A 23454-nucleotide genomic window follows, 5' to 3' on the forward strand; every position below is an offset into this window, starting at 1 on the left:
AACAACAAAAAAACCCCAAACCACTGAAAAGCAGATATTTTGAGATGGCAAAAATAACCCCTAACATGGCTGCTTTTAGGAGGGAGTGATGAAGGTAAAGAGGAATTCAACTAACAACCCTTATAGGCAAATTATTATTTCTTAGAAGCTGAGATAAGTGTTCTAAGTTGGTGTGAAAACTGCAAAACAGTCTGGAACAATAAATTGAGAGGAGACAGGCTGCGATGCGTATAGTTTAGCAAGATAAAATACTAGCAAATGCCAGCAATAATTCTAGGGCTGAATGACAATGCTGTATACACCTGTGGTCATCCAGTTAATAATTTTAGTCTGTTGACATTGGGTTCATCAACTGGCCTTGGAGCTCATTTCAGGCTGCAGTGCCTCCCTTTTTGGCTTAGTAAATGTAATCATTTTTTTGATTTATTTGGATATAAGAATTGAAGGTAAAGGAGAAGATCTTGAAAACCTATTGACATGGCAATAGAATGTGAGCTGAAGTTTGCATTAGTGCTGTCGGTTTTACGAGGCGTACAAGATAAGACCCGCGGTTGCAAGGACGAAATTGGTCAGTGCAGCATCTGGAAACTTTTAATTCGTTGACGGTCTTCATCAGATAAAGGAGTTTCTGTGGTGAAAATGCCTTCCTCTCTCCCATTTTCAGTTTTTTTCAGTCTTGTTTCCTACAGGGATGACACCAGTGTGTTTCCCCTAATAACTTTAAAGTCATTCATCCAGTTTCATTCAGATTTCTGCTACAGACAAAAGAGTGGCTGGTGACCCCTGGCTCATACTTTTCACACGCTTCTAATGCCTTTAATGCTGTGAATCACTGTTTCTAGCTTCGGTTCAATGGAACAGAAAGGTTTATCAAGTGGTAAAATATCTGTGTGGGCTGTGGTGTGTGTCCCTCTCCCCTTATGGCTGGAAAACCTAGAACTAACTGCACCAGCTATTTGGAGGTAGGTCCTTGGGAAATTAATCAAAGTTGTTGATTAATTTCCCAGAGGGAGAAACAGGACAAAATTTTGGATACTTTTCCCAAAGAATTGCATTGGGGGTTGAACGTAGGCTTTCTAGAGTGTCACACTTTTTACTAGTTTTAACTTTAGTTTCTTGTAGAGAAGCAGGCAGCGTTGTCCATTTAAAATAAATAGATAAATAGAGAGCTTAAAAATGGATCTGCTTGCTTTCTGCCATTTCTTTTCTGGCTGTCTCTCATCTGTTCTGTAAAGATTATTTTGTTTGCTAGAGGCCTCTATGGGCCATGCATGTCGTCTAGTTTGTAGTGAGAAGGCAATGAAGCCTGCATGTTTTTAGGCTCCCTGCTTCCACAATCCTGATTCTTGGTATGAATAAAAAAAAACAAAACGAATTGTGCATAAAAATTGGTCAGACTATAAGTAAAACTGTTCTTTGGGAGTTGGTAACCCTGGAAGCAGACCAATTCAGTTGAAATCTTATAGAGAGAGCCTTGTGAAGTCATTGAGTGTTTTTAAAGCTATCCTGCCGTTGATTAGTACCTATAGGCCCCTGATCACATAGCAGGAAATAGAGCAATATGCCAAGCAAGTCAGCTCTCTCTAAAGAAGAAAAAATAAAATGTGAAATATCAGTGAGGTTCAAAGCTCACTGCCATAGAGGATTTTTAAAGCTGCCCTGCTGTTGGCTGGCCTTCAGCTTGTGAAAAGTGCCCTCCCATTGGTCAGTAGTCAAGGGAAACTTAAGACTTGGCTTTTCAAACAAGCTTTCCCCTAGAGCCAAGAACACGAAGAAAAGTCTTTTCAAGCCCACAACGAGTTATTCAGATCTATTTTTTTTTCTTCCTTTGTTAATCAGAAATTTACACATGCTGACTTCAATGTAAAAACTTGTTACTTAGTTTTTGTTCAATGTAAAACTTCTTTTATTCTGTTCTATGTAAACCGCTATTTGTAGCGATAGTTACTGTTCTTTGTGAACCGGGGTGATATGTATATTATACAGGAACCTCCGGTATATAAATTATTTTAAATAAATAAATAAATAGTCATAACTGTATGCAAATTTCCGTACAAAAGAAAGAAACTAGGCATTATGAAATGTGAACATATCCCTGTTCCATGTGGAAATTAGCTTTGCTTATTGTCCTCTGGATCGTTAGAAAAGCTCCCAGAGGGGACAGCTGAAGAAGGGCTAGTTTGATGCACTTTAATATTCTTTTTAGCCTGTGCATGTACCTATTTTTTTGCTTAGTAGAGAACAACCGGTTTCTAGTACTGTCACTATGAGGACTTTCTGTAAGTATAAGAATTATTGGAAAAATGTTTTGAAAATATATTTTAGAAATCTTTTTTTTTAATTCAGTGAGTTTGATATGCACAGTTCACTAGTTTGGAGTTGATACTGATTTTGTTGCTATTTTACTGATTTTTTTTTTTTCCTGCCCTTTCTCTCTAACTCTAGTTCCTTGGGTCTTGCTGTACCGCCCCGTATACGATTCCTTCAGAAGGCCCAGAATCAGCATTTGTTTACAGATGGTGGAAGGGAAGGGGCTGCTGCGCCAGGCTCGGTGGGACAGCGCGGCGATGCGTGTGCCTCCGTCAGTGACGAGGAGCTGGAGGCCTACAGAGCTCACTTCAGTCAGAAGCAACCTGACGCTCTCCAGAGAGGAGGAGAACGGACAGAGAAAGAAACCAAATCACTTGGCAAAACGGAAGAAGATGAGCTGGAAGGGGAATCGGAAGGCCAAACGCTTCATGAGAAAAGGGAAATTCGGAAAGAAGCAGCTGTACCAGTGCAGTTCCTGGATGAAGATGCTGAGGATGACGACACTCGAGACCTGGATTTTCTCACGGTGAAACGGAGGGATGTTTTTGGCTTGGAAGCTGAAGCTGAGTCTTCTCTGGTAAGTCCTTAGCTAATATTTTTCCAGTTTCAAAACTATCCTTTTTTTTTTTTTTTTTTTTGGTTTTTTAAATAATGGATTTGCTTTAGTATATGGTTGATCAAAATTTGAAAAATGTTTGCATCTGTTCTCAAACAGGATTTTATATTGTATTCTCAATGCCCACTTGCAAATATGGATTTATTTTTGTGTACAGTAGAAATTATTCATTTTCATTACTCTGCCTATCTTTTAACTACCACAGGAATATTGTAGTCTGGGGTTTGGGACTTAGGCATTATCAAAGTGCTGAACTATAATATCAGAAACATTGAATTCTGAGTATGGTAGTGGGATCAGACAATAGGAGAAGCGTGATTAAACTGTGAAGAGTTTGCTGCTTTTCATCAATAGTCTGCACTGATGGGGAAGAGAGAATTACAGAATGAATCTGGTTTTAGTATAATTTTTTTTTTTTTTTAATTTTAACTTAAAAATGTATTTTTTTTTTTAAACACAGTACTTCAGTATAGAGGAACATGTTGGCCAGTGTTTAACTTTCCATTCACTCTATTCCTCTTACAGAAAGTAGGGTGATGCAAGAACCCATTCAGGTCTGGTGGAATAGGCTGATGAATCAAAACTGAAATGTGTAGTTTGAGATCCAAGTAGTGAACAAATCCCTATAATTTAGTTATTACAAAGCAGTTTGTGGGTGTAGTTGCAAAGGAGTAGCCCCACTGTTGAGAGCATGGCAAGTGTGCCATGTTTAGCCTGTAACTGTTTTGGCTAAAGAACATATTCCTGTATTCAGAATGTAATTTAGTACTGCAATGCGCACTCTGTGGTAGAAGTTCTGTAAACATAAAAGATAAAAACGATAGCACTTCTACTTTCCTTTGCTCCTCTGTTTGACCAACTGGAAAGTATGTCATGGAGCACCAGCTGAATCCATGAACAACAGTCTGATGCTTGAAAGCTGATATTTGAATGCTATTTAGAATGATTTCCCCTTCACAGGGTGTTGCATACTCAAGGCTTGGAAATCTCCTGGGCATCCAAAATCTGGGATTCAAAGGAAGAGATGCTGGTGGGGCCGGGAGTCAGAGTTATGGCACAGGAGAGCGAATTGCGGGAACTCTGCTGGAGAGAGTACAAGAGTTGTGGTGGCTGCTGCCATAGGGGCCAGGGAAAGAATTGAGGTAGCTGCAGTCAAAGGGGGCTGGACAGCAGAGAAGGAGAGTGCTTGGAAGGAGGGGAAAAAGCTGGCAGGGATGTAATGTTGAGGAAAGACATCCTGCAAGCAAGGGGATACTCCTGGGGAAATTCTGTGCAAAAAAAAATAATTAAAATTCTGCACACAAAAATTTAAAATTCTGCTAAATTGTGCATACTTTATATTGGCCAAAATAACACAATATACATGACAGTCTTTAATTAATTAATTTACTCCCCTGGGCAGTCTCTCTCTGTTCAATTTGCCCTCTCAGGCCCCAGTTCCTCCACCTGTCACTATCTCTCCCCTCCCCCTTTAGGCTCAATCCCGTCCACTCTATCTCCACTCCCAGAGTTTGTGACCCCCTCTATCAGTACTGTCCCTCACACAGGCTTCCTCTATCCCTCTCTCTCACACATACACAGGCTCCCTCTCTCTAATGAAGATACACACCCCTTCATACAAGCTCCCTCCTTGTCTCTCACACACACATCCCCTCATTACAGGCTCCCTGTCTCTCTTTCGTGCACACCCCCCCCCCCCCAATACAGACTCCCTTTCTCTCACGCACATACACACACACACCCACACCTCCTCATACAGGCTCCCTCTCTCTTTTGCGCCCACACCCACACAGGCTTCCTTTCTCTCTCACGCATACACTCTCATACTGGCTACCTATGTCTCTCTCTCTCACACACCTCTGCACACTGGCTCTCTCTCTTGCTCAACCCCCTCTACACATAGACTCCTTGTCTCTCTCATTCACACATACACATCCCTTCACACAGGCTGTCTTTCTTACACATACACACACTCACATAGGCTCCCTCTCTCACAAACAAACAAGTACCCTCACATACACACAATCCCTTTTTCACCCACACAAGCTCCCAGTCTCTCACACATATACACACTCCATCACAATCTCTCACTGGGGCCTGCTCCATCTTCGCCACGAGCTGGACGGCCTCAGCTTGTGGCATGCCTGGGCCTGCTCATGGTGAAGATGGAGCAGGCCCCGGCGTACCATGAGCAGAGGCTATCCTGCTCGCGGCGAAGAAGGAGCAGGCTCCATCATGCTGAGAGAGGAGCCTGTCCTGCTCGCAGTGAAGATGAAGCAGGCACAGGCATGCTGCGAGCGGGGCGGGCTCTGCTCGCAGCATGCTGGGGCCTGCTCCATCTTTGTGAGCAGGAAGGCCTCCACTCGTGACACGCTGGGGCCTGCCAGATTCTGTGCAGCTGTGCTGGAGGAGAATTCTGCGGGAGTTCTGCGCTCTGCAGTAGTGCAGAATTCCCCCAGGACTAAGGAAAGTAGAGAGAAAGGGTCTCTGAAGGGGGAGAAGAGGGAAAGAGAGTGCAAAGAAAAACAAATAATAAAAATTAAGAAAATAAACCAAAAGTAGCCAATAAGATATTTTAAAATGATGCCTAAAGTTTGCTAAATATTTTTCTATGCTGACGCTGCTACATGATATATAATATTAACTTTAGTATTCATTTCAGCATCTGTTTTAAAGACTGTATCTGCCTTGATTAATGTCAGAAGATGGGCTTTTCAGACTGGTCCTCAAGAACTCCGTGGCCCAGTGGTATTCACTTCAGTCTCTGAGGTCTGCGTATGCGCCAGGTTTTCAGGATACTGCAACTGAATATGCATATGAGAGATATGTATACAGCTTGAGGCAGTGTGTATAAAACTGTCTCATACATATTCATTAGGGAAATCCCACTAACTTGACCTATTTATGGCTCTCGAGGACTGGAAGTGAATACCACTGCCAGTTTTGATATCCTGGAAACTAATTTGAACATGTATGAGAATTGCATGTACTATCTCTATTGTATGCAGGTCTGTCTCATGCATATTTATTGTGGATAATCTTTAACCCAGACTGGCTAGGGTGTACTCCTGGACAGGGCTGAAGATCCCATAGATGTTTTGTAGTATTTAATTTGGAATGGATATAATTATATGTCTGTTTCTTTTAATTCTATGTGTGTGTGTTTGTTTGTGTGTATATATATATTCACACACACTTGGCCGTTAGGCCCGTTCAACGGGCGAGATTCCATCAGTCAGAGCCGCTCTCTTCTCCACAACTTCTTACCCTTCCCACTTACTCACTCATATCCTCTTCCCTTTTTCTTTCATCTCCTCTCATCTTCCCTTCAGTCCTCCTCCACTCCCTCTTTTTCTCTTCTCCAGACTGCTTACCCTTCCCACTTACTCATATCTTCTTCCCTTTTCCTTCCATCCCCTCTCATCTTCCCTTTCCTTCCCCTCTCACCTCATCCACAACCCCTTCCCTCTCCCTCAGCCCTCCTTTTCTTCCTTCTTTTCTCTTCAGCATAACTTCTTACCCTTCCTACTTACTTACTCATATCTTTTTTGCTTATCCTTCCATCTACTCTCATCTTCCCTTTCTTTCCCCTCTGACCTAATCCACAACTCCTTCCATCTTCTTCAGCCCTCCTCAACTCCCTTATATTCTGTTATACAGAACGCGGCAGTTTGAATGTGTGGCGTGCGCAGGCGTGATTCTACCACCCTGGGGCACGTAGGCGGGGGGGGGGGGGGAATCTAAAGCAGTGCAGGCACTTACTTCCTTACCCAGTTCCCGGTGCTCGCAGCTTTTTTTTTTTTTTTTTCCGGCCTTTCTGCTTACTGTAGTGTGGGTCGAACAGTAGGGATGCGCGCACCGGCGGTGTCATTTCAGGCCACAGAAGGGAGAAACAGAATGCGTCAGTCTGAGCTCTCTGTGCCGCACATGCGCGGTACAGCTGCTCTCTACTGCGCATTTGCGGCACGTCGGTCAGGGCTCATTTATCTAGTTAGATATATACATATATATATAATATGTGTGTGTGTGTGTATATACGTATATATACATGCGTGTGTATGTATGTATATATATATATGTGTGTGTGTGCATCAGACTTGTATTTATTTAAATGAGGATTTTTTTCCCACTCATCCTCAACACTCCATACCTTTCAGGGCCAAAAATGTTTCACTGGGGGACATAGCATATACACATTTAAAAAAAACAAAACTGAAATCCTACAATTGGATAAGTCTCCATGCTCCTTAGTCAATACGTAGTCCGTGCTGTAGTTACGTGGTTAGGTTCCATATTAGGAGCTATCACCCAGGAAAAAGATCTAGGCATCATAGTAGATAATACATTGAAATAGGCTCAGTGTGCTGCGGAAGTCAAAAAAGCAAACAATGTTAGGAATTATTAGGAAGGGAATGGTGAATAAAATAGAAAATGTGATAATGCCTCTGTATCGCTTCATGGAGAGACCATATCTTGATTACTATGTCCAATTCTGATCGCCGCATCTCAAAAAAGATATAGTTGCAATGGAGAAGGTACAGAGAAGGGCAACCAAAATGATAAAGGGGATGGAAAGACTCCCCTATGAGGAAAGGCTTATGAGGTTAGGGCTGTTCAGCTTGGAGAAGAGACGGCTGAGGGGGGATATGATAGAGGTCTATAAATATCATAAGAGGTCTAGAATGGGTAAATGTGAATCAGTTATTTACGCTTTCGGATAATAGAAGAACCAGTGGGAACTCCGTGAAGTTAGCAAGTAGCACATTTAATACTAATCGGAGAAATTTATTTTTCACTCAGCGTACAGTTAAGCTTTGGAATTTGTTGCCAGAGGATGTGGTTAGTGCAGTTAGTGTAGCTGGGTTTAAAAAAGGCTTGAATAAATTCCTGGAGAAGTCCATAAACTGCTATTAATCAAGTTGAGTTAGGAAGTAGCCACTGCTTATTTCTAGCATTAGTAGTATGGGATCTATTTAATGTTTGGGTACTTGGCAGGTGATTGTAACCTGGATTGGCCATTGTTGGAAACATGATACTTAATGGATCCTCGTTTTGACCCAGTATGGCAGCTTCTTATGTTTTTATGAAGGACGGATGGATGGTGCAACATATAGGGAGATACTGCAAGACAACCTGTGTCAATCTGCTAAAAATCTAAAACTTGGGAGAAAGTTCATCTTTCAGCAGGGCAATGATCCCAAGCTCAAGGCCAAAGCAACACAGGAGTGGTTGAACAACAAAAAAGTGAATGTTCTACAATGGCCAAGTCAAAGTCCAGATCTCAATCCAATCGAGAATCTGTGGCACTATTTGAAAATTGCAATCCATAAGCATCATCCAACCAACCTGAACAACCTGGAGCAAATCTGCCAGAAAGAATGGGCAAAAATCACTCCCAAACAGTGTGCAAAGCTGGTAGAAACATACCCGATAGACAAAGCTGTTATTGCAGGAAAAAGTGGTTCTATCAAGTACTAGTCTGAAGGGGCTGAATACATATACAAGTAGCTTTTTTTCAGTTTTTAATTTTATTTTACAAAAAATGCAGAGAAATAATGAATTGTGACTTTGAAAATTTACTTTAATGGCATACTGATTTGCACTAAACATACTGTTTGGATCAGTCTGTGTAAGTGTCATTTGTAAGCCACACAAATCTGACATTTTAGGGGGTCAAATACTTTTACAAGCCACTGGATATTATTAGATCTCTCTCTCTCTGTGTATATATATGTATATAATACTATTTACTGACTGATTCCTGGGCAAGTTGTGACTGTAGCCAACATATAGCTGTAAATCCCAAGTGAGTTTTGTCAGGCATGGACACGCGCCCTTTCCCCAAAGGAATCAATGAACGCCCAACTCTAAGTGCTGTCAGCTCTGCTGTTGAGAAGTCAGCTGCGTGTACTCTGTAAAAGCCTTTGGGGGAGATATTTTCTTCTTGTTGCAACTAGATACTTCCATCTGCCTGAATTTGTTGTTACTGACTTTAAATTAAGCTTTCCAGATTCCTATCTACTTATATGGTTTCAGAAATCTGATATTTTATTTTCAAGAAAAATAGCTGCTAGCAGCTATAAATTATAGTTTGAGAATTAAGGCACATAAACACCATCTGCCAAACTTTGATTTGATATTGAGGAATAGATACGTATCACATTTTAGCAGTCAGCACCCTTAGCATAGAAAGTGGTTGTGCTAAGACTGTTTTTATTTTTTTTAATTTTTTTTTTTTTACTTTTTTGCTGGATAGTGTCCATGGTTAATAGTGTAAGAAATTTGAGTATTGTAAGATTCTAGTCAGGTACTTACTTGGCATTTTGATTTTATAAACCTATGACCGGCATTAGTTTTACAAGCAAGGATTTGAGTATAACACCACCCAACATTAGGTTTTGCATTTATTTACTGAATTTTTATTTGTAAAGGTGGTATACAAACATTTTAAAATAAATAAAAATGCTGTTGTGTTTGAGGAATGGCAAATAGATTCCACATTACGATGGTGCAATTATAGTAATATTTCTGGAGGAGGTAGGGAGAAGACCACAAATTATGTAAGACTTGTGATGATATGGTAGGCAGGCACAAACGGGCAGGTTGGATGGACCAAGTGGGCCTTATCCGTTGATGACATCTTTTTCTCTGTTAATATTATTTGTTCCTTGTCAGAGTAAACTCATGTTTTGCCAATTAAGGACTCTTTGGCAATGCATGGTTACAGAAGCTAGCTGTTCATGTTTAGAGTGCTTATAGTTCTATATGGTAGTCATCTGGTTTATACATATATATAAATACCACCCTTCTAACAGAGGAGTGCCGCAAGGTTCATCACTTTCACCCACGCTCTTTAATGTCTACCTGTTACCACTATGTCAACTTCTTACAAAATTAAACCTGAAACACTTCCTTTTCGCTGACGATGTACAGATCGTGATTCCCATAAAAGAAACAATCTCAAAAACAATGGAACACTGGGACAGTTGCTTATTAGAAATTAAACTTCTTCTCACCAGCCTAAACCTCGTACTTAACGCTTCAAAAACGGAATTCCTGCTCATATCACCGGAAAACAATAACACACTTCCAAAATCAACTGCACTCCTTCAATCTACCCATGTAAGAGATCTAGGAGCTATCTTAGACAATCGTCTCAACCTTAAAACATTCATTAACCAAACCACCAAAGATTGCTTCTACAAATTACACATTCTGAAAAGAATCAAACCACTTTTCCACGCTATGGACTTTAGAACAATCTTGCAAGCAATAATTTTTTCAAAACTAGATTATTGCAACTCTTTACTATTAGGCCTCCCAGCTTCGTATATCAAACCCCTACAAATGGTTCAGAACTCCGCAGCCAGAGTCCTTTCAAATTCCAGGAAAATGGACCACATCTCCCCTATCCTACAAAAACTCCATTGGCTACCAATCCACTATAGAATCATGTATAAATCCATCAACATCATATACAAGACCATCAACCAACTCACGCATCTCGATCTTCAAATACCATTTAAAAAATACACTTCCGCCAGACCTATCAGGGAATACTACAAAGAGTCACTCCAAATTCCAAATGCCAAAACCTATCAACATAAATCTTTGAGTCTCAGAGCCTTCTCTACAGCAGGTCCAGTTCTGTGGAACTCTATACCACCTGATCTAAGACAAGAGCCATGTGCTCTAACATTTAGGAAAAGACTAAAAACTTGGCTTTTCAAAAAAGCATTTCCAAGCCTTGAATAAAACGCACTCAGCAACACAAACTCCTATGTAACACCTGGACTCAAATAAGAATCCTCCCATCACAAACTTCTCACTATTACCTTTTGAGTTTTATCATATCATCACCATTCACTACAATGTCATATTTATTCTCTTATTTATATTATCGCTCATATTTATGTACCGTCACATTCTCTCAAATAGGCTTATTTACCTACTCTGATACACTATCACTTGAATTGTATTAAATGTAAATATTGCATTGTTTAACCTCTCTCCCCTCTTCCAGTTCCAAGTTTATTTTCCCTGTTTCATTGTAACTTTCTCACACCTTTCAATTGATTCTCTGTATTTAAAGTTCAAATTTTTATTGGAAATTTGTATTACGTTACGCTATATTTTGCACACATTGTTATTTGTAAACCGGGTTGATGTGATCCCTATCATGAAACTCTGTATAACAAAAATAATAAATAAATAAATAAAATATATATATTTTTTTACAGTCTTTGCTTTTGGACAATACAGAATGGTATTTTTCCAAATATGCATGACCATAATCCTTCTTCACTCTTTCATTGCCTCCTACTTAGGCTACTGTAATATGTTCCTCACAGGTCTCCCACTGAACCATCTATCCCCACTACAGTCCATTCAAAATTGAGCTGCATGACTTTTCCTATAAGGTTATTACAACCATTTAACTCTGCTTCTCGAGTCACTCAAGTCTGTTTCTGTAGACAGTTCAAGTTTTTCCTGCTTACTTCTAAGTGTCTTCACCCTGCAGTTCCTCATTACCTCTCCTGTTATATTTCCCTTCACCCTTCCTTCTGAACTTTGTGCATCGCACAAGCTTCTCTTTTCTGTGCTCTTCTTGCACAGTATGTCTAGAATAACCTATCAGAGTTGACACATCATGCTCCCTCTCTGGCCATACTCCATTCTACCCAAAATCCCATCTTCAGGTTGCTCAAAACTTTTAACCCTTGGCTATCCATTGATTTTAACCATATTTTTTTGTAATACATTTCCTGAAGCCTCTTATTTGTTTTGTCTTGACTAGACTGGGTGTTTCATGGAGCATGGACTATGTTTTACATGTATTAGTAAGCACTGCATATATCTAGCAGCACCACAGAAATCAGTTGTAATAGTAGTCTGCATCTCTTTACAGTGTGTGTGGGTGTGCGTGCGCACACTACATACTGAAGTAACCACCACCAAAATTGTGATCTTCCAGATCAGATACTTGAGTTCACAAAAGTCTAGACCCTTGAAAGAGGTTTCATCAGCTGGGTTAAAAGCATGTTGATATCCCAAAAAACTGCAGGAAGCTTCAATTGAAAAAAAAAAAAACAAACATGAAATCAAAAGAAGAAAAAAAAAAGTCTTTGGAGGAAAGACATTAAATTGAAACCAAATTTCATCCAAACTGACTACACCAAATATGAATTCTTGGGAGAAATAAAAATTCCATTCCTCAGTTATGGTGAGCATCAGTGCCAAATAACAAAGACTAAAAAACTGCCAAAAAAAATTAAGGTTTTACTGGGAACCAGGAAAGACTAGCTCTAAAATTGCTAGCATTTACCAGCAATTCTTCGAAGGTGCTTGTTTTCTCAAAACACTGTTATTTCTTAGGAATTCATCTTATTCATCTGCCTGTACAGTCTGTAATACCCTCACTGGCCATACGGTATCAGTACAATATAATAGGATACTGCCGTCTTTTGGCCAGTCCTGGTATTGCAGCCAAAAGTGACTTCCCTTCCCCAAAACAATTTTTTGCTTATATCCCTGTTTTCTAGGAAAATATTACTCCAGTTTCTAGATTTTATATACCTCTACCTGTCACGAAAATGTTGTTGCTATAGGCTGAATGTTTTAGAAGATAACATGTACACAAGAAAAAGTTTTTCTTCAAATTTCAGCTAGATCCCATAGTTTTCTGGGAAAACTCTATTCTGGTTTTGAGCTTTCATATAAATCTACCTATCCTGAAAATTTGGTGCTTGAGATTGAATGGTTTGTGAGAGGATGTGCAGACAGAGAGACAGACAAAAAAATACAAGATTTTTTTAAAGATAAAAGCATTTAAACCGTGAAAGGCAAAACTGGCTGGGAAGCAATCTGGGGATGTTCTCTTCCAAAGGTGGAAAATGGAAATCATAAGTGGTTGCCGGTCTGGAAACATGCAGAAAATGAAGCCTAGAAAGATGCTTCACGTTGGCATGAGACAGTCATGGATCATGTGTGCAGCACCATTAATTCATTTTCTCTGATGCGTGCGCATATTATAAAATCGTGCGCACTTTTGAAAATCTACCCCTAAATTTCCAAAAGCACTCCTTTACATTGGGCTCTGGTTTTCAAAATGTGGGTGTGTCATGCAAATATAGGGGCAGATTTTAAAAAAGTACCCGAGCGTGTACTTTTGTTTGCGCACCCAGCGCAAACAAGAGTATGCCAGATTTTAATAGATACGCGCGTAGCCGCACGTATCTTTTAAAATCCGGGGTTGGCGCACGCAAGGCTGCGCAAAATCGGCAGCCTGCGCACGCCGAGCCACGCAGCCTGCCTCCGTTCCCTTCGAGGCCACTCCGAAATCGGAGCGGCCTTGGAGGGAACTTTCTTTCCAGCGCCCCCTGGCCCTATCTAATTCCCCCCCTACCTTTATTTCAAAAGTGCTGGCTGCCGGCGCACCATGTTCTGGTCCGGAGGCCGTGGCCACGCCCCCTGATGACGCGCCAGCCACGACACGCCCCCCGACATGCCCCCCAGGAAAGCCCCGGAACTTATGCGCGTCCTGGGGCTTTGCGTGCACCGGCAGCCTATGCAACATAGGCTTGGCGCGCGCAGGGGGAGCTTAGGGCAGGTTTTCGGCAGGTACGCGCGTATCTTATGCGCGTACCCCTTTGAAAGTCTGCCCCATAATTTGTTCCCAAATGACTGATGTATACTCTGCCCACTGTAAGCCCAAACTCTGTGCTATACATAAAAGATGATAATAATGTCCTTTTTCAAGTTACATGCTTAACTATCAGTGTTATGAGCCTAACTTTAGTTAAGTACATAACTCTCAAAGTTATGCACTAAAGTTTCTGCACATGTGCATCTGAAAAACACCACAAATGGTCAGGCACATAATGCATTTTGCGGGTGATCTCCAGGCCTTACTAACTTATCCACTTAAGTTCCTTTAGAACAGTGTGGTGTTCCATCTTTAATCAAGGCTCCTCCCAACAGATAAGGGAGAAGTTGCACATCAAAGGTTGGATTGCAAGAGATCTCTTGTCTTCTGTCTGGAGCTGACTAAAACCCTTAGGAAGTTCAGTCAGCTTTGTGTCTTTTCATCCCAGCTTTGACAAAGACCATTCTCTCTGACTAGCAGATTGCATTTCATGCTGTTATGCCTTGTCAGGTTTAATGTTAGGGTAGGTCAAGACCTATCGCTCTCAGACGTTTGTTGATGATGATTGCCAATCTAGAAGAGATTTCAAAATTGCAGCATGGATGAACAGGTCCCACTCACTTGCCCTGGGCTCATTTTTATGGTTTTAGGTTGGAAACAATATAAAGACAGATAAAACTGGAGATTTCTGCCAGAGAATTTTTTTTTTTTTTTTTGGTTACCAGTTGATGTCTGTATTGTCTTTCCCCTTTACTTGAAGAAAACCTTTAACTACAGAATCCTGTGTGTCTGGCTCCATGATCTTATTTATTTATTTGGATCCAGCTCCACCTTTTTATTGGTAGCCGAAGGTGAGTTATATTCAGGCACAGCTAGGTCTTTTTCCTGTCCCCAGAGGGTAAAGTGACTTGCCCAAGGCCACAAAGAATGTCCTTAGGATTTGAGCCCTGGCTTGCCTGGTTCTCGGCCCGCTGCTGTAAACACCAGGCTATTTCTCCTCTCTTCTTGGGCCAGCTAGGAGGAGACTTAGACCCATTCTGGATGACCAGAAGAGGGGGCCTGGTCTTTTGGTCTTTGGGTACCGCGTGCAGGAACTGAAAGAAGATGCCAGGAGGGTGAGGAAGACGAGAGCAGCAATAGCAACAAAGATAGGTAGGACATTTTGTTTATTGCTTATCTGAGAAAGAACATCAATTCCCAGGTACAGAAATAAAAAGGAGTAAGAGGAAGAAGAGTTAAACAGTTGCAAAGTCATTGCACCCTCCCTTTTCCTGCAGATGCTGGACAAGATACCCCCAGGATGAAATAAGAGTGGGGAATCTCTTCCTTCCCTCAAAATGATGAGATAATGCCAGCATAAGCCATTTGGTAGGGTGACAGGTGGTGACAGAGGGAAGGGGAGCAGCAGACAAAAAGTAACATTTTTAAGTTAAGGGCTGTGTGTTGGTGGAGAGGTGGATTTGTGTTCTCTCGATTCTCTCTCTTTGCAATATTTTGTTTTAATTTTTTGCAATGAAGATCTGATTGAGCTCCAGAAGCAGCCAAAATACCAGCATCTGGCGGGGGATAGATGTAGGGGCCGGGAGCAGCTGTGCTGGTGATTTTATTTTTCTAAAGTTGCATTAGAGAGTCTGGCCTCATGGGGATTCAGATTTTGTTTCTAATTTGTGGTTCCTTGTGTATTTGATGAGAGTATGCACATGTAATCAAAATGAGAGATTCTGCTGTGTAAAGTTTGGTGTTGGGATCTGTAACAGACTTAGCTTATTATGATTTTGCAAAAGATGCTCTTACTGTTTTGCTCCACTGTCCCCTCCATCCCACACTTCCACCGGGGTGCAGATGCTGGGGGAGGCAGGAGGCAGGGTTCCTGGGTCCTGTTGCAAGGCCACACCCCTGGGAACTCTGGTCCTTGCCTTCCCCAGCATTTGTCCCTTCCCCCCACTTGACAAGCTCTGAGGGGGACTAAAATACACTAATTCATTCTATGATTTTATTTATCAGCTTGCCTTATGTGACTGACTTGGCTAGATATTCATTTGAGACACGCGGGTAAGATTTTATAAAGCATGTCTGGTTGATACAGAGTATGTTTTTTTTTCTAGGGAGTGGGTCACTCATCACTGGTTAGTTTTAATCATTTGCTTTTTTCTGTGGTCTTTGCTCTTTCTATTTTCTTTTTTTACCCCTGGAGGAACTTAGCTGAACTAACCTCCAATTTATGAAATTGTTTCACTGTCTTTTTTTTTTTTATTATTCTTTAAGGATGTGTTCATTTTTTATTGCTCCAATTTAAGTGTAAGATTGATTCTGGCCTGCATCTTCTGTAAATGAATAACAAAAAAACCCAAACAAAACCTAAGGGGGTAGATTTTATAAATTTGCGCGAGGGCGTACTTTTGTTCACGCACCAGGTGCGAACAAAAGTACGCTGGATTTCATAAGATACGCGTGTATCTTATTTTATTATTTTTATTTTAGTTTTTTTCTATACCGGCATTCGTGAGGGTATCACATCATGCCGGTTTACAATAAACAGTGGGGTGATAAACGGAAACAGTGAACGAAATAAATAAATAATAGGTGCTAAAAAATAACATAGTTACAGTTACAATAAAACAGGGAGGCGTAAAACTAGGAGCAAGAAGAAATTGATAGGAACTTTAACATAGAATGTTAACCTGAAGTATGACGGGGTACAATATAAAGCATTTTGTGATTTACAATGACTTGTTCATTTGAGGTAATTGCGGTTTTGAACATAAGGGTGGAGAATAGAAAGGTAAAGTTTTTTACATAAGGGTAGAGATCAGAAGTAATGGTTTTCTGGATATTGGTAGTGCTTGAAAGTTGGTTGTAGGTGAGTAATGAGTTTAATCAGAGTCTGGGAAGGCTTGTTTGAATAGCCACGTTTTGAGTCTTTTCCTGAATGTTGGGAGGCAGGGTTCCTGTCTTAGCTCCATTGGGATGGAGTTCCAAAGAGGGGGTCCTGCTGTGGAGAATGCTCTGTCTCTGAACGTTATGTGATGGGTGGTTTTGGAATGAGGTACCTGAAGAGAATCTTTATAGTGCTCTCTTATGGGTCTGGAGGATGTATGTTTTTTGAAAGGGATTTGAAGGTTGAGCGGAGCGATTTGTTGGATGGCTTTGAATATTGTGGTGATGGATTTATATAGTATTCTATAATGAATCGGCAGCCAGTGTAGGTCTTTGAGGATTGGGGAGATGTGATCTCTTCTCCGAGTATTTGTCAGAATTCTGGCTGCCGTATTTTGAACCATCTGAAGAGGTTTAGTATGAGATGAAGGGATACCTAATAATAAGGAGTTGCAATAGTCTAACTTGGAGAAGATTATTGCTTGTACGATGGTCCTGTAGTCATGGTTGATGCCGGGGTCGGCGCGCGCTGCCTGTTCCCTCCAAGGCCGCTCCGAAATCGGAGCGGCCTCGGAGGGAACTTTCCTTCGCCCTCCCCCCACCTTCCCCTCCCTTCCCCTATCTAACCCCCCCTACCTTTGTTGCCAGATTTACGGCTGCTGAAAGCAGGTGTAAATCTGCGCGCGCCAGCGGGCTGCTGGCGCACCATCACCTGACTCGGGGGCTGGTCCAGAGGCCTCGGCCACGCCCCCGGTCCTGCCCCGAACCGGCCCTCCCCCCGCCCCTTTTACGAAGCCCCGGGACTTGCGCGCGCCGGCGGCCTATGCAAAATAGGCGTGCCGGCGCGCACGTAAATCCGGCCGGATTTACGCGCGCAGGGCATTTAAAATCCGGCCCAAGAAGTTTTGCCTTAGCTTGAGGTGTGAAGGGCCTGCTAGCTTGTGCTTTCCATGCACTTTATACCCCATATCCATTTCCTTTAAAGGAGACCGATAATCTGTTGTGGGCTTATTTTTAAATGATACTTCTTATCTCCTCCTATTCTAACAATATTTTTCAGTTTGAAAAAATATCAAGCTCGCCCTAATTTCCTTAAAAGATGACAGTTGTTTGAATTTATGAAAACCAATGCATGACGCCCATTGACGTCCTCAGCTTTCAACAGTTTGCTCTGTTTTTTTATGAGAGGTTAAAGTTGGCCAGTGAGAGGCTGGTTCAGCTCTCCCAGAACTCACGCCAAACAGAGAACCTTTATCACACAGTGCAGTATTCGGTGAAATTCTTGGTGCTAACCTCAGCAATGCTGTGCACAGCAGGCTAGAATTCTTCCAGTTGACATTTTGATTTCGTGAAGGGCAGTAATAAAACAAAAAAAAAAACAAAACCTTTTCCTTTGAATTGCAAGTTCTGCCTAACCAGACCAGAGCAAACCTGATTGTAATGTAATAGCCGACTTCTTATCTCCCATAAATTGTACAGCAATTATTCCACTGACTTGATAAGCAATAAAAGTAAAGTGTGTTTTAAGCAGTTAGCTTGTGGTGAGACCACCAAAGCCCTGTATTGGCTTTTCCTTCACTGTTCTTTTGCTTTTAAATCGGCTTCTTTTTACTTGCCTGTTGGTTATTGTATCAAAGCACCTGATATACTCTCAGGCTGGTGTTTTTATTCTTTTTCTCCCAGAGCAAGCAGATAGTGAAGTGGTAATTCATTAGTTCACTAAAAGCACGCATTAACTCATGCAGTACTTGAAATTTTGTAGTAGCTTCTTGAATCAGAAGTTGAGGAAGCTTTTTATGATATCGATTCTATTTAAAGCTAAAAATCTATTAAAATAAAAATTAACATACGAATATAAGAAATGCCATGCTGAATCGGATCAGCATCTATCAAGCCCAGGATTCTTTCTGGCAGTGGCCAGTCTGACTCATAAGTACCCAGCAAATCCCAAAATACAGATCTATTTTTATTATTCCCAAGGATAGAAACAGCTTTCTCTATTCTGCTTGGCTAATAATATTTTATGGACTTTTCTTCTAGGAACTTGTCAGAACTCTCATAAACCCTACATCCTCTGGCTACAGATTCCACAGCTTGATTGTGCATTGAGTGTAAAAGTACTTTCTAGAATTAGTTTTAAATCTGCTGGTTGGTTGCTTTTTCATGGAGGTGTCCCCTTGTTTTAATATTATTCAAAAGGTCAAATAACTGTCCTTTAGTAGACTTCTATCATGCCCCCTTCTCTGGTGTTTTTTTCCAGTCTGAAAAGCTTTAAACTGTTTAGTTTCTCATTACTGGAGCAGTTTCATCCCTTTTAACATTTTTGTTACCTTCCTCTGTACCTCTTTTAGTTCCACTGTCTTTTGAGATGAGATGACAATAACTGTGTACAATACTCAAGATATAGTTGCTTCATTGATCGAAACCAAGACAATGATATTTTTCTGTTTTATTCTTTATTCCTTTTCAGATCATTGCAAACATTCTATTTACTTTTTCGACCACCTCCATGCCCTGAGCTGAGGATTTTAAGATTTTGTCCACAAGGACTTCAGGGTCCTTTTCCTGGTTGGGTGACACCTAATATGGAACCCGGCAATGTGAACCCATAGTTGGGATTATTTTACTCTATGTGCATCACTTTGTGGTTTTTCATATAACATTCAGATGCCCAGTCTCTTAGTCTCATGAGGTTCTTCTGCAAGAATCTGAATAATTACTGGTGGTCTGGAGTCTGCCAGCTGGGAGTGGGTGATGGAGGTGACCAAAGAGGAGGATAAAGGCGATGGCTGTAGTCAGAAAAATGCTTATGTGCATAGGGAGAGGAATAGTCAGCAGAAAAAAGGGGGTGATATAGTCCCTGTATAAATCTTTGGTGAGAATTCAGTTGGACTATTGTGTACAGTTCTGAGGGACCAGACCTTCAAAAGATTATGAATAGGATGAACTCTGTCTAGAGGGTGGCAACTAACATGATCAGTGGACTTTGTTGTAAAATTTATGGCAACAGACTGAAAGATCTAAACATGTATACCATAGAGAAAAGGTGAGAAAGGGAAGATATGATAGAGAGATTTAAATAGCTCAGCAGTATCAATGCACAGGAGGGGTCTCTTTCAATGGAAAGGAGACTCTGGAAGTTGGTTCATGGAATGAGGGTGAAAGGTGATAAACTGAGGAACAGTCTAAGGAAGTATTTCTGTACCGAAGGGTTGGTGGATGCATGAAACAGCCTCCCGGTGGAGGAAAGGATAGTATATGAATTCAGGAAAGCATGGGACAAACACAGGGCATCTCTGAGGGAGTGGTAGGGATTGTAGAGCTGAACAGCTATGCGGATGGGCAGGCTAGATAGGCTGCGGATTGTTTCTATGAATGTCTCCTATCCCTTAAAACAGTTCTGAAATCAGAGGAGCAAAGGGGTAGCAACGCAACACATTTGTTTAGAAAGAGTTCTAGAGGAGAGCCAGTGACTACAGACCAGTAACTCTAACCTCTTATCTGAAGAAGTTCATAAGAATCTGTAATTGAATTGTTTTTCTTGTAGGTAAGGGATATGTTGGGCATGGATCAGAATGCTTTTCTGTAAAGGGAAATCATGTTTTGCTGGTCTGCTGGAGTTCTGTGAATGCACGAGCAAGCATTCAGATAAGTGGGATGCAGCTGATACTATAAACTTAGATTTTCCAAACCGCTTTTGATATGGTTTCTTGCCCAAGTCTCTTAATAAACCAAAGTTGTCATGGGATCAGAGGGAAGGACTTTTCATGGATCAAAGACTGGTTGAAAGCTAAGAAATAAAGGTAGGAGGAAAGCAAGCACTGTTCAGTGTGTTTATTAAGGAACTGGAAAAGAAAGTGAATAGTAAGGTGTTAGTGTTTGCAGATGATCCAAACGATTACTTTACAAGACTGAGTGAATCAAGCAAGCAATAGCAGATGAGTTTCACCACAGAGAAGTGCAAAGTACCAAGCACGGGGAGAAAACAATCCAGCCTTCCCATAAACAGCGGCAAGCTCTCGTTTGATTATTACCTTTGCAGAGGAGAGACCTCTAATGTACAGCAGCGGTCAAAACGGCTAATGAATGTTAGGAATTATTCAGAGGATTTGCAAACAACACTGAAAATGTCATCATGCCACTATAGAAATTCATTTTGAAAAATTTCTGCAGCTTTGTTTACCGCCTTTCACAAAGGACATAGAGTACATCTAGAAAAAGTACAGAGAAGGGCAATAGAGATGATTAGTAGTGTGAGAAGAATTTCTATGCAGGGAGAAACTAAAGAACTAGACCTCTTTGGTTAGGAAATTGAGATATCGAAGAACAGATATGATAGAAGGCTTGGAGAATGTAACTAAAGGATTATTCGCAATGGCTCATAATGCGAGAATGAGGGGGCCTCCAATGACCTTGTCAGGTATCAGGTTTAAAACAAACAACACAAAATTCAGAATAATTAACATCTGGATCTCATTGCCACAAGATGTAGGGACAAATAGTATAAGGAGGTTCCTAAAAGGTTTAGAAAAAATTATGAAATAGGTCAATTACATGCTATTTTACACAAGTCAGGGTTGCCACCCATGGATTAAGTACATCCCTTAACCATGATTGCTAGAAACTGGAAGGCTGTGACTGTAGATGAACAACTGTACAAATGCCCTATTTTTATGGACTTCTTCCGAGTACCCGTTGATTGCTATAGTCAGAGATGTGGCTTGATGGACCAGGTTTATGTTCTTATATTGATGGAAGATTGGTAGCCAGCTCTTGTGGTTAATAGCCAACCTAACTGAAAAAAATATCTGGGTGCAGTTATTTATTAACTTGTGACAGACAGAGAGGTATATAGATGAGACTTCAGGGACATAGTAGCCAAGTCCCAACTTCAGTCTGGCAGCCCTGATGCTGCCTTGGAGGAAGAAGGTCTCATGATTGGAGAGCATCAACCTGGTGCAGCAGGAAAGGATTCTGTAGCAAGAACCTGCTGTGCAGGTAGTGCATTGTCCTTTCGCACCGAGGATATCTCCCCAAGGCTATTGCGCAGGAGGGAAGGGTTAGGTCGGCCATCATAGTTGGTGATTCAATTATTAGGAATGTAGACAGCCGGGTGCGAAGATGGCGGATCTCACACGTCACCTAGATAGGATTTTAGACAGTGCTGGGGAGGAGTCTGCTGTCGTGGTACATGTGGGAACCAATGACATAGGAAAATGTGGGAGGGAGGTTCGGGAAGCCAAATTTAGGCTCTTAGAAAGTTTAAATCCAGAACCTCAAGTTTAAATCCAGAACCTCCAGGGTAGCATTCTCTGAAATGCTCCCTGTTCCGCGTGCAGGTCCCCAGAGGCAGGCAGAGCACCGGAGTCTCAATGCGTGGATGAGACGATGGTGCAAGGAAGAGGGATTCAGGTTTGTAAGGAACTGGGGAACCTTTTGGGGAAGGAGTCGCCGCTTCCGAAGGGATGGGCTTTTCCTTAACCAGGGTGGAACCAGACTGCTGGCGCTAACCTTTAAAAAGGAGATAGAGTAGCTTTTAAACTAGAACAAAGGGGAAAGCCGACAGTTGCTCAGCAGCTCATAGTTCGGAGGGAGGTATCTTCAAAGGATACTAATGATGCATTAGAATTAGGGCATCCCGACAGTGAGGTTCCAATAATAAGAAAAGTAGTCCAAATGCCTTAAACTAAAACTCACCTGAGCTAAAAAATTCTAACTTATCCCTATCAATTAAAAAGCAGAATAAAAATACAAACAAAAAACAAACTTTGAAATGTTTGTATGCTAATGCCAGAAGTTTAAGAAGTAAGATGGGAGAATTAGAATGTATAGCAGTGAATGATGACATAGACTTAATTGGCATCTCAGAGACATGGTGGAAGGAGGACAACCAATGGGACAGTGCTATACCAGGGTACAAATTATATCGCAATGACAAAGGGGAGCACCCGGGAGGCAGTGTAGCGCTTTGTCTGGGATGGCATAGAGTCCAACAGGATAAACGTCTTGCATGAGACTAAATGCACAATTGAATCTTTATGGGTAGAAATCCCTTGTGTGTTGGGGAAGACTATAGTGATAGGAGTATACTACCGTCCACCTGGTCAAGATGGTGAGACGGTTAGTGAAATGCTAAGAGAAATTAGGGAAGCTAACCAAATTGGTTGTGCGGTAATAATGGATGATTTAAGTTATCCCAATATGACATGGTAAATGTATCATCAGGGCATGCTAGAGAGATAAAGTTCCTGGATGGAATAAATGACAGTTTTATGGAGCAATTGGCGACAAGAGAGGGAGCAATTTTAGATCTAATTTGGTGAGAGAGGTAACGGTGATGGGGCTGCTTGGCAATAGTGATCATAATATGTTCAAATTTGAATTAATGACTGGAAGGGGGACAGTGGGCAAATCCACGGCTCTCATGCTAAACTTTCAAAAGGGAATTCTTTTTTACTGTAAAGCCACAAAACAATATTTGCATTTTATTCCTTTATGGGCCCCACATCAATGGATATAAATAAACTCTAATTAGATGATTTAATGCAACACACAGTTTAGTTATGTGTAGTCTGCTTTATGCTGAAATACCACACAGTGTTTGTAATCTCAGTAAAAAGTGCCAGAAAATAGAAGTCATGGAGTAACAGTTATATTGAACAATTAATGCAGCCTCAAACGCCAAAAAAGGAAAATACCATTAATCATAGGCAAGGGAGGACAAGGAAAGTTTGAGACATGATTTAATGAGTGGTGGGGGTGGGGTGGGGTGGAAAGACACTTTAGGTCCTTACAGAGAAGTAATTAAAAGATATGTCTTTTGCTATTACTAAGTTGCATTGTGCTACAGAAATTGGACTGACTGTGGAGTTGTGGTTAGAAATAGAAGAAAGCCATCAATGACCCACAGAGAATTGTTAGAAAAGCAAGCTAGTTTTAAAACATGTCTGAACTAGTTGAGCTGTCTGGGGATATCAAAAATAAGCAGTAACCTTCTCGGCAGAAC

At 41.1% G+C, this 23454-nt stretch overlaps 1 protein-coding gene across 3 annotated transcripts in view; it reads left to right on the top strand.

The window, feature by feature from the left end:
- The window catches only part of DDX10 (DEAD-box helicase 10), a 759707-nt gene that overhangs the window by 172566 nt on the left and 563687 nt on the right, over nucleotides 1–23454 (top strand). For all 3 annotated transcript variants that reach the window (XM_029602477.1, XM_029602475.1, XM_029602474.1), the window contains exon 13: nucleotides 2446–2887. In XM_029602477.1, coding sequence (XP_029458337.1) covers nucleotides 2446–2887 — 442 coding nt within the window. The remainder of the gene's footprint in view (nucleotides 1–2445; nucleotides 2888–23454) is intronic.

This window comes from Rhinatrema bivittatum, chromosome 5 (assembly GCF_901001135.1).
Source record: "Rhinatrema bivittatum chromosome 5, aRhiBiv1.1, whole genome shotgun sequence".
NCBI classification, from domain to species: Eukaryota; Metazoa; Chordata; class Amphibia; order Gymnophiona; family Rhinatrematidae; genus Rhinatrema; species Rhinatrema bivittatum.